This window comes from Hippoglossus stenolepis, chromosome 10, assembly GCF_022539355.2.
Source record: "Hippoglossus stenolepis isolate QCI-W04-F060 chromosome 10, HSTE1.2, whole genome shotgun sequence".
Classification (NCBI taxonomy): Eukaryota; Metazoa; Chordata; class Actinopteri; order Pleuronectiformes; family Pleuronectidae; genus Hippoglossus; species Hippoglossus stenolepis.
Window position 1 is genome coordinate 24,306,106 of NC_061492.1, and position 13,758 is coordinate 24,319,863.

At 41.4% G+C, this 13,758-nt stretch overlaps 1 protein-coding gene across 1 annotated transcript; it reads left to right on the forward strand.

Moving 5' to 3' along the window:
• The first annotated feature begins 2,885 nt into the window (after positions 1–2,885).
• dio2 (iodothyronine deiodinase 2) lies at positions 2,886–10,502 on the forward strand. Its single transcript, XM_035168886.2, has 2 exons — positions 2,886–3,383; positions 6,075–10,502. The coding sequence occupies exons 1-2, from the start codon at positions 3,159–3,161 to the stop codon at positions 6,660–6,662; spliced, it is 813 nt and encodes a 270-aa protein (XP_035024777.1). The 5' UTR covers positions 2,886–3,158; the 3' UTR covers positions 6,663–10,502.
• The last annotated feature ends 3,256 nt before the right edge of the window (positions 10,503–13,758 follow it).

Below are 13,758 nucleotides of genomic sequence, written 5' to 3' on the forward strand. Positions count from 1 at the left end.
CAGGGGGGTTGGGTTCCGTAATCTGGTGCCATTCAGGTTCTGATATATGGCCGATATCTAAGGGACAGAATCACAATGCAGACTTCGGTGCCGGAGCTATAGACTGAAATAGTTGCTCTGATACATACAGCATAGACATCACTGCATGTGTCTAATTACCATTATACTTAACTCTGGTGGCAAAGCACTCTCTACATGGCTCTGGCAGCACAATACATTAGCCTACAGTTTGCCAGCAGCAACCTCGAACCCAAGTCGTAACAACAACAAAATGGTCAAACGTACGCAGAAGTATTCCAACACCAGGACATGCAGCAAATGTCCGAGCAATAGCTGAGAGCAGGGAGCCAAGCGCTGGGACCAGCTGCTGCTGCTGCTGCCGCCGAGCCCCCGGAGCAACAGCTCGTAGCGTTAGTGGCGATATGCACCTTGTTGTTAGTGATGCTCCAATAAACCACAAGAAGAAAAAGAAGGAAGGTATAGGAACATGACACATTTAATGAAGCACAGGGGTGCTCTGTGTTTGACTGCTAACGTGACTCCATGACAAGCACATCAGTCGGCTGTGTGGGGGTCCCTGACGCCAGCCGTGAGGAGACAATTAATGATGAGTTAGAAGCTGCAACACTTTGCGGTATTAAGCATTGTGACTCCTATTTAATATTGACGTACTGTAGTTGGGTTAGGTTTTATTTTTTACGTGGTCTTCTTATGTAAATTTGAGTTTGGCACTTATTATATATTTAAATGAAGTATTCCTGAATCTGTTCAAATGTTAAGGTGTTACATTTCTACTTCCAATTTCCAAGTTCTCTGTCATTTTCTGCTTTTTTAAAGAAAAAACGTTCTGTCAAAGTTTAGGTACTAGAACCTTTAAAAAAATAGTGTTATGGCACTGGTATTGGAAAAACCCCAAACGATACTCAACCCTTGTTTCCAGTCCCAGATGTGAAAGCAGAGGAACACCTGTGGGATGTGGTGGAACAAGAGATGGCAGCCTCATGACTCATGTCAACATGGAGCAGAGTCCCAGAGGTAAGTTTCCAATATCGTGTCACAAATCATTGAAGCTGTTTTGATATCAATTTACTCTTCAACATATTTCTGTTACAGGGAGTAGGAGGGAATCAGGGAGTGATTTCAGACTTAGTCTCAACATGCTGTATATGCACTGTATGTCAATGAGGTGTGTGCTGTGAATCACCCAAATACTTCTAATTATCAAACAAGCACAACACATGTTGATTGGATGCTTCTGGTAGATCCTAATGCAACATTTAGAACAAAAGCAGATACATTATTCTGGGAAAATGAGGGGGATGCTTATTCCATTGTCTCAAATAGAATCACCTCAGCCCTGCCCTCTTATAGAGTTTGTTTGTTTTAGGTTAATTAACATGAGTCATATCCAGTAGCAGTTCATAGCAGTGTCTTCAGACCACTTGACTTCTGCACAAGTTGTACTTGCTAGAAGCTCCTTTGGCAGCAATTACACCTCCAGTCTTTTGGGGCAGGCCTATACAGGCACTGCACACCTGGAATTTGGCGGTTCATCTCATTATTCCTGGCGGATCCTCTCAGGCTCTGTCAGACTGGATGGGAAGTCTCTATGAACTGCCAGGTCTCCCTGCAGCTGTTATATCAGGTTTAATTCTGGGCTTTGGCTGATTCGCTCAAGGACATCAGTGTTTTCTTGACTGCCTGCTTCAGGTCATTGTTATGCAGAAAAACGTAGCCCCTGAGTATTTGGCTCTGTTCAGACCTAGTATAAACATCATCTCTAAGAGAGAGAGGGAGAGAGAGAAGGGTTGAGGGAACGCAGCTTTACAATCAGTCAGGTGATTAGCCTGTTGTTTTGTGGAGTTTAAATTTGTGTCTGATCAAATCAAATAAAGTTTTTCCTCGTGCTCTCTGTTCTATTAATGTCATCTGACAAATTCCAAGCAGGCTGTCATATGCCTTTTTCCCCTTCCTGCCCAGTTCTTGCCAAAACTGATCAAAACTACACCACTCTCTAATATTTGTAAAAATAAAACAATCCACTGTTTTCATGCTCTGCCATGTTTTGTATAATACTCTCCCCTTGATGATCTGGTTTGTCTTATTTTAACATGAGCTGTGAAATCAAATGGTTTCAGGCGTGGAGCAGACTCATAGTATCTTATGAACAGACACAGGTTGGTCTTAAATAAAACCTTTTCAGTGTTCAATACATTGTATTTTTAAATAATATTGCAACAGTGGTATGAGCAACATTGTGCCTCTCTGTAGATTCATTCATTGAACATTTCCATATTTGATGTAAAAAAATTATTTATATATTTTGGTTGGTGTATTTTTTATTATTTTTCAAATCAAGTGAATCAGACATTTGGCAATTGTAATTGGGTTGTTGATTTAACTGTATTTCTGTTTTTACTTTGACCATGTCTCAAGTACAGTATACAGTCAGTAAAATACATTTAAACACTATAACACTATAAAGACATGGGACTGACACCTGTAAAACATGAGAAGAAAAACTGGTTCTTTCCAAGTGCTCTGGAACACTTTGATGCTCTAGAAACCTTCTGATTCCCCCTGAAGAACCCTGCATTTTTTGGTTGGGGAATTAAATTTAAAAAAATTTGTTCTTCAAGACACAGAACTTTGAATAACCTTTTGGAACCATTTCTCAAACGTTTATTTTTAAGAGTGTCAGCTATTATCTGCTGCAGATCATAACATATCTAACGCGCATGAATCTATAGGACCAGGCTAAATCATGGGGTTTTTCTGTCATTCTTACCTCAGAATAATTCAATGAAAAATACGTGATAGAACTGAAAAAGAAGGAGGGAAAAGAAGAGGGTGGTGGGGGAGTCACTGAGCACGGGGCTGGGGGAGGAGAGGGTGGAGGAAGGAGGGGACACAGGCGCTGCTCCACATCTGACGTCAGGGTCTTGCTCCAAAGATAAAGCTTCATATGAAGTACAATGTTCGGTCGAGAAGAGCGGCGGACCTGGAGCGGTCCGGCGGCGCTGAGCACCTGAGGACGCACCTGATCCTCCTCCGTCTCCCGCACAAACTCTGGAACAGCCGGCGGAGCGCAGAGGGAACCATGGGCGCAGCGTGCCTATAAACACGGAGTTTCTCTCGGGGGGAGATAGAGGGGAAAAATGGGAATGGCGAGTGAGGATCTGCTCGTGACTCTGCAGATACTACCTGGTTTCTTTTCGAACTGTCTCTTCCTCGTCCTGTACGACTCCGTGGTGCTGGTGAAGCGCGTCGTGGCGCTGCTCAGCAGCTCCAGGTCCGGCGGCTCCGGAGAGTGGCGCCGCATGTTGACCTCCGCGGGACTCCGCTCCATCTGGAACAGCTTCCTCCTGGACGCATACAAGCAGGTGAGCTTGTGTCTGTTGTTAGTGCTGCTCACTGTGACTTTATATAACCTCACGTCTGAGCTCCCGTCGGTATGACCTTACGACCTTTAGGACCACGTCTTCAGGAAAGCCGTGCTTCTAGTTGTTTGGAGAACTCCAGGTTTATTTGTTTCTGCGCATAAATTCTATAAAGACCAGCAGTCACGAGGTTGGTTTTATCTTCTTCAGATATATTGTGCCAGATGTCCAAAATAATATTATATAAATTGACCCCCCCTGTGCACACTTTAGCTCACACACACTTAAAGAGACTGACCTCAGGAAGTTGACTGTGACATCATAGTTCATCCGTCGGTGTCTCTGTGACGTCACTGTGTCTCTGAGTTGCTCTAGCTGCTGACATTCAAGGACTCACAATTGCTGATATTCCCAAACAAGCTGTGGTTACTTTGCTGTATAAATATTGCAGTAATACCTCAGCTCTTGATCCACTGATTACATTACATTACATGTCATTTGGCAGACGCTTTTATCCAAAGCGACTTAGATTTAGTGCATTGAAGGGGGAAAGGAGGCATATACAAAATAAATATATATTTGAAAGAAAATCAATGTTTGGATAGATGACAGATCACCAGCTAAGCACAGATCTTACTTTCACCTCATTCCCTCTTTAAAAAGGACCTGATGTCTGGGAGGTATTTTTATTAAATTACATCACATTACATATCATTTAGCTGACGCTTTTATCCAAAGCGACTTCCAATAAGTGCATTCAACCATGAGGGTACAAACACTTCAAAAAACTACAAAGTGCTACATGTAAGTGCTACATATACAGTAAGTGCAACTTGACTTAGACCATCTTCTTAGCCAAGGTGTAGTCGAGTATTCTCACCACAAATTGTTATTTAAATTGGTATTAAGTTTGTCTAGAAAGGATCTTTTCAATGATGTGACATTAGAAGCTGTTGAACTATAAATATTTAACATTTCAGATCCACCACCATTCATCACCTGCTCCTCCACTCCACCATGTATGGTGTAGTCTGATGTTAAGGGTTGCCAGATCCTAGTTCAGTATCCCCCTCTCTTAATCAGGATATCCAGCATTTTGCAGAAATCAAATGGAAAATATATTGGTATAGGAACAATTAAAAAAAACCTTGATATTAACATTGGTTCTGACAAATCTATGCCCATGATCACAACATCCTCAGACAACAACAAAAACAGCTTTATGTGTTATGTCAGTTTTTCGTTCACCCAGTTTCCTCATCAGTATTTTTGTTTCTCCTGTATGTCCCTTGTGAGGCTCCAGGAAATAAAAGTCTTACTGGTAAATCATCGGTTGCACTTATCTGGCTTGGCACTTGGCAACTAGTATTAAACAATGGTGGCAACATGCCAGCATCTTTATGCATGAGATACTGAATCATTCAACTGTTGCCAAGTTTGAAGTCATAAATTGAAATACTTGAAACAATGAGGATATATCTGCATTGCTTTGGCAGGAAGAGCAAGTTCTTCGTCAGACATATTGATTTTAATGTTTTAAACTGAATAAATCAAGAGTAAAGTTACACTTTCAAAGTGCAAATTTATATTAGTTAAAATGCCCTGACTTACTTTTCCTTATCACCTCTGTCAGTTCAGTTGAAGTGAGTTCCTTTTATGATTCTGATAAGCTGATGGAGTTTGGCGCTGTCAGTCCCAGCCACCAGTTGGGAAGAATAGAAAAAAAATGTTGTGTTCATACATCCTTCCAAGATGGTAGCTCCACTGCTAACCTTGTAGCTGTGCTCCTTTTTAATGAGTTAAATCACCTTGTGTTAATATTGGATTTTTTGGGGGGGGGATGAAACTGTATTATTGAGTAGGCTGAAAAAGACTGGCCCAATCTACTTCAAAAGGAGGCTAAAGGGCATTGGCCTTGGCTCCTCAGTCCCTCTACAGGTGTGTGGTGGCTGCAGGGAGGGACACGATTTTGGGGCCTTCTTGTTTGCATTGTCTTTTTAATTGTATCTGCTTTATATCCATATAACTGTTAGTAGAGATTAGCCAAAGTCTTGCTTGGATCTAAAACAATTTTTAAAAAGTCTTACAGAGTGTGCTTTGTGTGGAGAATCGTTTGACTTGTGTCTTATCTCTCCATTTCCACTGCATTCTCATGTCTCATGTTGCTAGTCAGACTGAATGGCAAACGGATGCGTCTTGGCCTGGATATCCGCTGTCTACACCAGAAGCCCCCAAATTATTGGCCATTGCCCCCAGAGGCTTATTCTTTGTCAGATGATAGCCAACGACCCCTTGATGCTATGACACTGGACTTTCTCCATCTCACTGAACAGTTAGCTGCAATGATTGCTTTTGTTTCGTATCAGGGCATTGCCACAACTTCGGCCAACTTGGCTTCCTTTTTTATCATTCAGATATGTGCAGTCGTATTCTTATCACTACACCCTGGTCACGTACACATTTGTCTAATAATTAACTTTGTTAATTGTGCTTTAATGTGCTTTTTTGATTGTATTATTGCTATTGACATGAACCAGAGCTGAGAACCAAATTTAGTTCCCTGTCACTTATCCATGTTCTGGAGTGACAATATAAACATCCTTATCTGAAATAACTTTATCCATCAATGTCCTTAGATCTGCTTGATGTGTGCATTGTGTGAGGTAACATTAATTCCAATATATGTCTCTATAGGTGAAACTTGGCTGCGAGGCACCAAACTCCAAGGTGGTGAAGGTGCCAGATGGCCTTCGGTGTAGCAACATCAGTAATGTGACCAATGTGCCAACTGGTGCCAGGATGCGAAATGGGGACGACTGCCGCCTTCTGGATTTTGGCTCATCAGATCGCCCTCTGGTGGTCAACTTTGGCTCAGCCACCTGACCCCCCTTCATCAGTCACCTGCCAGCTTTTCGACAGTTGGTGGAGGACTTTAGTGATGTGGCGGACTTCCTGTTGGTGTACATTGACGAAGCTCACCCATCTGATGGCTGGGTGGCCCCTCCTATGGGCTCCCCCTCTTTCAATGTACGGAAGCACCAGAACTTGGAGGAGAGACTTGGAGCAGCGCGCAATCTCACTGAGCACTTCTCACTGCCACCACAGTGTCACCTGGTGGCAGACTGCATGGACAATAATGCTAATGAGGCTTACGGTGTGTCCAATGAACGAGTGTGCATAGTGCAACAGAGAAAGATTGCCTACTTGGGTGGTAAGGGGCCTTTTTTTTACAATCTGAAGGATGTGCGGCAATGGCTGGAACAGAGCTATGGTAAACGGTAGGTGTAACCAAGGACAAGTACAGACGAGGATATTTCCCTTTTTTTGAGTTGGGAAATAAGATGTCATTTGGTTTTATCCAAGCACAAAAAGGCTTGAATCTGCCTTTTTTTTAACTTTTGAAATAAGGCCAACTTTTCCCACACCAGTTTGTTCAAACTGATATGAACGTGTTAAAACTTGTGCCACCTTGCATTGAACTAGGGAGCGTTTGGTTGGAAGCCTCATGAGAAGATGCTTCATCTGTATTTATGCCTGCTTTTGTTGGTTAATCATATTTTACATGATTTTCACTGGAAGTATAAACCAAATAACTGAAGTAGGGAAGAACTCAAAGTTCATATTTTATAAATATGCTTGTCAAAAGAATAGGTTTTTAATTAATTGATGGATGTTTTAATATTTGAATATCTTTTTCGCTGTGGTCTATGTTCTTATGCACTATTTCAACATCTTAATTGTATGTCTAATCTTTATCTAACCTCCTTACTCTCTGGATGAATGTTAATTCATACAGTATGACTTGTCCATCTGACAGCTCTTTTTTTATAGTGCCTATAAAAAGTGTTTGCCCCACAGAGGTTTTTATTTGTGCAATACTGAATCATTGTTGATTAAATGTGCTTTTTGTGATACAAAAAACAGATAAAACGTGAAAATGGATCAATTCAATTTAAAGCAAGTATTCACACTCTCTATGTCTAGCTATTGGTAGGTTCAGTCTCACTGGACACTGCTCAAGCTCTGTCAGTTTGTATGGAGATCACTTGAAAGCAGTCCTGTTTCAAGTCAAGCTACAAAGTCCCAGCTGCTTTGAGATGTGGTTTAGCACTGCCCGCTCACAGCAAAGAGGTGCCCAGCTCCAATGGTTTGGCCAGGGGCATTCCTGTCATGATTTCCCCAATGTCGACATAGGTTTCGCTGGGTATTCCGGCTTCCTCCCACAGTCTAAACACATGCAGAATGGAGTTAGGTTGATAGGAGACTGAATGGTTTGTCTCTGTATGTTGGCCCTCAAGAGGATTAGCAATATACAGGAGATAATAAATAGATGAAAGTTATTCTCTGTGTAGGTTTGTGAACATGCTTGGGTGTTATTGACTGCAAGCAAAGAAAAGTTTAACTTTTCTGTAGGCTGCATCAGGTTTTCCTCTAGACCTGAACGCTCTGGATTTTTAAAGCAAGCATGTGCTGGCTACTGTCCTGCCTCCTCTTCTCTTTCTACATTTCTCAATGATTTGGTCCTAGATGTGGTCTCTCTCTCTCTCTCTCTCTCTATCTATCTATCTATCTATCTATCTATCTATCTATCTATCTATCTATATCTCTCTCTCTCTCTCTCTCTCTCTCTCTCTCTCTCTCTTCTCTCCCCATCCTCCCCAGTGTTTGACTAACCAGAATTTGGTTGTAGTAAGTAAGGTAAAACCCCCTGACTATATTCAGTTGATTCCATTTCTCTGATTCTGTAGCTTCTAAAACCAGTAGGCTGCACCTCTCATGTTTTAGTTATGTCCTATTAAAGAGTATGAATACTTGTATGTATGTATTTTGGTTTTTCTTTCATTGTAATTAATTCAGATAATTTTTTGATGGTTTTTTCTGTGCCACCTCAGTCAGTGTCAAAAAAGTCACATTAAACCTACTATGATTCAGTGTTGTGAAACAATAAAACAAAAACCCTATAAAGTATTCTTCCCAGGCACACTGAATTAGTCCACACTAATGTTTGGTAACACCATGTCCCGAACATTGAAGTGAAGAAATCCTTTTACTTTGCATGTAATGATGGAAGACTTTACCTTCATGTATTGACTGAATTGGATTTAGAAGTTAACACTTTTTCTGCCTGGTTTGTTTTCTGGAAAACTCTTTTCCAGCTCAGGAAGTTTTCCTGTCTGGTCCAGCAAAGACGTGGTAGGAAGGACTGACACCAGTCAACAGGGTTTCATTCTGCGTGTGGTTAGGTTAAGGTTGCGAGACGCTTTGGTTAAGGTGAGGGAAAGATGATGATTTTGTTTAAATATTGAGAAAACAATCTCCATCAAACCGGCATTGACCCCCAAAAAAGCTTAATTCACAATAATTGATCAGCACTGTCAGCTGCTTGTCGATCCACCACAGACACATGTCCAAACTCTACTTGAACCGACCCGGCACACATATATTTTCCAAGCTTCACCCAAGCCAACATGGGCCGTTCTGTATCATGAAACTGGTTATCAACTGGCTCTGTTATCGTGACAACCGAAAGTGATATTCAACAAGGTGAAATGACTAGAATAGCATTAGAGGCTTTAGAGGCTTTAGAAAACCGATAAATAAATGCAAAAATGTATGGTTGCATGTCTGTAACATAATGTGAGTCGAATGATGGAGGAGATTTATCTTGATATGTGATGCGAGAGGCTTGACCTTTATTCACTGGAAATATACAGTGTGCATACTATTTTCCTCACAAAAGACAACAGAGGGTTTTGTTTCCATTTGTCATCTGTTTCCTTGCCTTGGTCTGAGCTGCTGTGATAGAATAAGAAAGTAAAAGCATCAACACTGTCAGGGAATCTGTGAGGTGTGAAAGAGTCTTTGCACAATTAAAATGAAGCTATAATCATTATTTCATAGTTATTCAATTGGGTAAACTGTCCGTCCATTTGTTACAAGCTCAATTTTAAAACCACAGTGGACTCAGAAAGCCTAGAACAGCAAAACCATTACACTGCTCTATGAACACGTCTAATGCTCTTTCTCACTGTCACTTTACTGGTAACTCTTTTGTCCCTGTCAGGACCCTGTAGTAAAGGTGACTGGGGGTTTTTCTGGTTTGGATCTGACTGGACCATAGTTGGGCTGTGAACAGGTTTTGATCTGAGCCTCTGAAGTTGCTGCTCCACAGCAGATTAGCAGTGCAGCACAGGTTACCATGGTGATTCACAGTCAAAAGCAGCTTCGTGATACTGGAAAATCCAGAGATTAGAAGAGTAGCCCAGAGAGGGATAACCTTAATCCTGCTTTGTGATGCAGGCCCCTAGTCCAAAAATGACTTAAGCACAAATATAGACAGAAGGCAAATTCTGGTGGTAGCTTGATGGTTCAACAATTGAGAGTTGAAATGTAAAATGATGTTGTAGAAACTCATCTTAAAAATAATTAAGTAGAATTTCATCACATGGGCAAAGATCACCTCAATTTTGTATTCACTTCACTGTCTGAACTTGCCTTAGAGACACACAGATCAGGACCCCGAGCTGGTTACTATGTTGTTAGAGACTGAGTGGACCTGTCAACACCTGTATGATACACTTTCAAATGTCTTTTATGTCTTAAAACTGAACAAACGTTTTATGTGGTCTTCTGCACAGATTTGAATTATTTGGATTTTGATGACATCAAAGCGCTTCATGTTCTTAAATATTGAAATATTCTCAACATGTTAAGATTGACTGTTGGAGGTCTGTTAAGTGTGCGTGGTTATGTATGGTTGAGATGGGTACAGAATGTGTGAAGCTCTGTCAGTCAGTGTGTAGCATTGAAGCTCCATTGGAAGCACAGATGCTTTGTTCTGGTCTCAGAGACAAAGGTGTGCAAATGAAAACCTTTGGCGAAAGAGTCGACGACTCAGCCTCTGGTCGGATGTGAACTGCACCTGGTCAATGAGACACAGAACCATTACATCTGCTTTCACTGTCAGTGCGCTACAGTATAGACCTGCATCTCTGTAAGTGATACACACAGAACTGAAAACTTCTGTTCTTTTGGGCTTTTTTCATTCCTGCTTAGTGCAATGTTTTGTTTTTTCTAGAATGTCAAAGGAGAGAAATAAAAGGAGAGTGTTTGCTGCCAAAACGGTTTCATATGTTGTCTTTTTATACAAAAGAGATCTTACATGTCAGAAGCAAACGGAGAAGCTTCCAGGGCAAAATTGAGAAAACATTTCTCCAGCAAATCATAAAAGTTTTTAGTGGCCACATATGAGTTTTTTATCATTCAATTTATTAAATTTGTATAATGCAAGGAACCAAGGATGCTTCACATATTTAAGGGACATTGACATATCTAAGACGAAGGCAAGGTAGTGCACAGAAGTGTAGTGTTTTTAGAAGGATTGCATTCATTCAGGTCATATGCAGTTTTAAAAAGATGAGTTTTGAGTAGTTTTATGAATTTCCAGATGGATGTGGAATTGCAAATCTCTGTGGGCAGAGCATTCCAGCGGGTGGGGGCTGCCGCACTGGAAGCTCTATCCCCAGAAGTCCACAATCTGGTGTTGGAGTTAGTGAGCAGACTCCGTTCAGAGGATCGTAGATTCCTGGACGGGGTGTAAGGTTAAACGAAATAGGTTGAACATAAGCATAACCAAGGGAGATATCACTACCTTAGCGTTGGATGCACGTCCCCTTCCCTTTTCTTTATCCTGTACTTATAAAGTTCCAATGCCCCTGATCATTGTATAGCATTACTGTCCTTTCACCGTGTACCAGTCAAGAGATGATAAAGTTGTGAATATTTCCTTCTGAATCTCCTTCAGTTATGATCCATGCACTCAATGTTATGAGTTTAAGCAGCAGGGAGGAATTTGCAGACTTATTTGAGCATCTACGCACAGTCTGACCTTTTTTCTCTCCTAAAATATATTTGAACAGATCATCAAAATGATACAGTAAAGCAGAGAGCCCTTTGTAGGTTTCTTTGTACAGTACCTTTATTGTGGAAAGTATTATAGCCCAGTAACCAGAGGTATTTGGACATTTTTTTGTTGTTTATGGTCTGGGATTCAGCATACATATATACTACACTTTACTACACTAAAGTGCCAAGTCTCAGCTTTAGGTTTGCATCAGTATTGAAATAACTATGTGGGAAATATAGAACTGTAAAGACAGCCTACAAATAGAAGTGATCAGAGTTTAGTAATTCTAAAGTAACTCAACAGAAATTTAATTTGTTTTATTTGTCCCAAAAATGCAGACTCTCTTCTGATTTATGATCAATAAGCATTTTTCAATATCTGACTTGCCACTGCAAAAAAATATGATATGTGTGGACAGAAAAACCTCCCTCCTATCAGGAATACCTGCCCACCTTCGGTTCCACTGCCCCTGAGCAGTCATATTTATCGTGGTGAACATAGTGGTCTGCTGGTGAAAATGAAATCCTGTCTGGTACTGTCACCTGGTACCAAATCCCCATGGTATTTTGGCTGATTATGGATCGGGTATATAGTTTTGCACTCGGTTGCTACGGAGGTTCTGAGGAGGTGGCATAGGGGGCAGTGGCGCCAACAGACTGAACAAGCGGGAGAGGAAGGACAGCTCTGTGGTGGAGATGGAACTGGACAGTGTTGAGGCTGAAAAGAGGAAGAGAGGGAAACTACAAGTCATTATGGAGAACCCACCTCGTCCCCTCTCTGCTGAACTGAGGCTGCTCAGCAGCACGTTTAGCCACAGACTCATCCAGCCATGTGTCTCAAAGCGTTTGGGTGCTCTTTTGTGCAATCAGCCATTAAACTGCACAACTCCACAGCAACCCACCGTTGAACACTAAATCTATATTTCAAGAAAGAACTGCTGCACATCTTGTACATTGTATACTTCAGGAATGGCCAGTTTCGCAATAACACAACCTTGATCCCTAACTCTACATTGCACATTTTTGAAAAACATTTTTTGTTCTATAGTATTTATATTCCTACAATATTCTTCCCTTGCACTGCTGTGTTATCTGTTAATTTCCTCTACAGAGGATCAATAAAAGTACATCTTATCTTTCTTACCTAGCTTTACTTAAGAGTATAGTCTTTCATTTTAAGAGCAGGATTTATTTCCCCTAAAGGTTTCCCCTTAAAGCCTTCTCCCTATTATAGGCCCTGGTCATGCGTAAATTTACTCTGCTCCTGCTCTAAACTCTGTGTCCTCTCTCAGATTTACTGCTGCTGCTGCACAAATGTCCCGTGCCTCCGTCTCCTCAGGCTTGCTCTGTGCACTCGCCAGACTTCTGCTCTCAGATTCCTCTTGTCTTGCTGTTAGATTGTTGTGAAATGACCTGGTCAGAATTTCCCAACCAATAGATTGCCTGCTGTGACGCTGACACTGCCTTATTGAGGGTGAGCTGGATTGAGTTGAGTATAGGTCTTGTTTGGTCAGGCTCACCTCATAGAATTGATTGCCAAAGTCAAGCACCTAAAACAAGTATTTAAATAGTGCTATTGCTTTTTTTTTTCTTTTCTTTTTTAATTGGTTGAGTCATATTAGCAGCATGATATACTTTGATGATAATATGCTTCACCTTCAAGATAAAATTACACCCGTAGGGGCCATATCTCACATCCAACAGACAGTGGCGGTTGGTGTCTCTGCTAGTTTCCCCACAGATGCAGTTTTCATTTTCCCATCCTGCATCCATCCATCCATTCAGTATTTATACGGCTTTTCCTTTAAGGGTGGTAGGCCCTGGAGCCCATTCCAGCTGACATTAGCTGAGAGGCGAGGTGCACCCTGGACAGGTCACCAGCGTATACCCAGAGAAAACCTACGAAGACATGGGGAGAACATGTAAACTCCACACAGAAGCGGGATTTCAACAAGAATCTTCTTCCATCCAGCACCTATGTTGTCTAATGCTGTGTTCAAATCAAAACATGAAGCAAATGTTTGTGTTGCATTGTGTTACGCACGTGATTCTCGCTGCAGGATGATTTGTGTTGTGTTGCGCTACCAGTGCGAGTAACACAATTAAACTGAATAATCGCCTTCTCTTTATGAGAAAGAGAAGAGGATGACCACTGCCTCAAGTGACTACAGTTGCTGTGATGTAGCTGTTGTGGAGAAGCCAGAGAAGCCAACGTAGTTGTGTGTGTTCACAAGACCATCTGTAGGCACACACAGCTCAGGGAATTTCACCATCTTCTCCAAGAGCTGCATGTGGCCAACTGGTGTTTCCACCGCTATCTGAGGCTGAGCAGTGGAGAGATTGATGATCTGCTAGCTTGGGTCAGTACCATAGATGGGAAGTACAAAAAATGTTGCATTTCTCGCGTAGTAATATCATAACATTTAGTTTGAACACAGCATAAGAAATGTGTTGGTCTTATATGAGGTTTGGT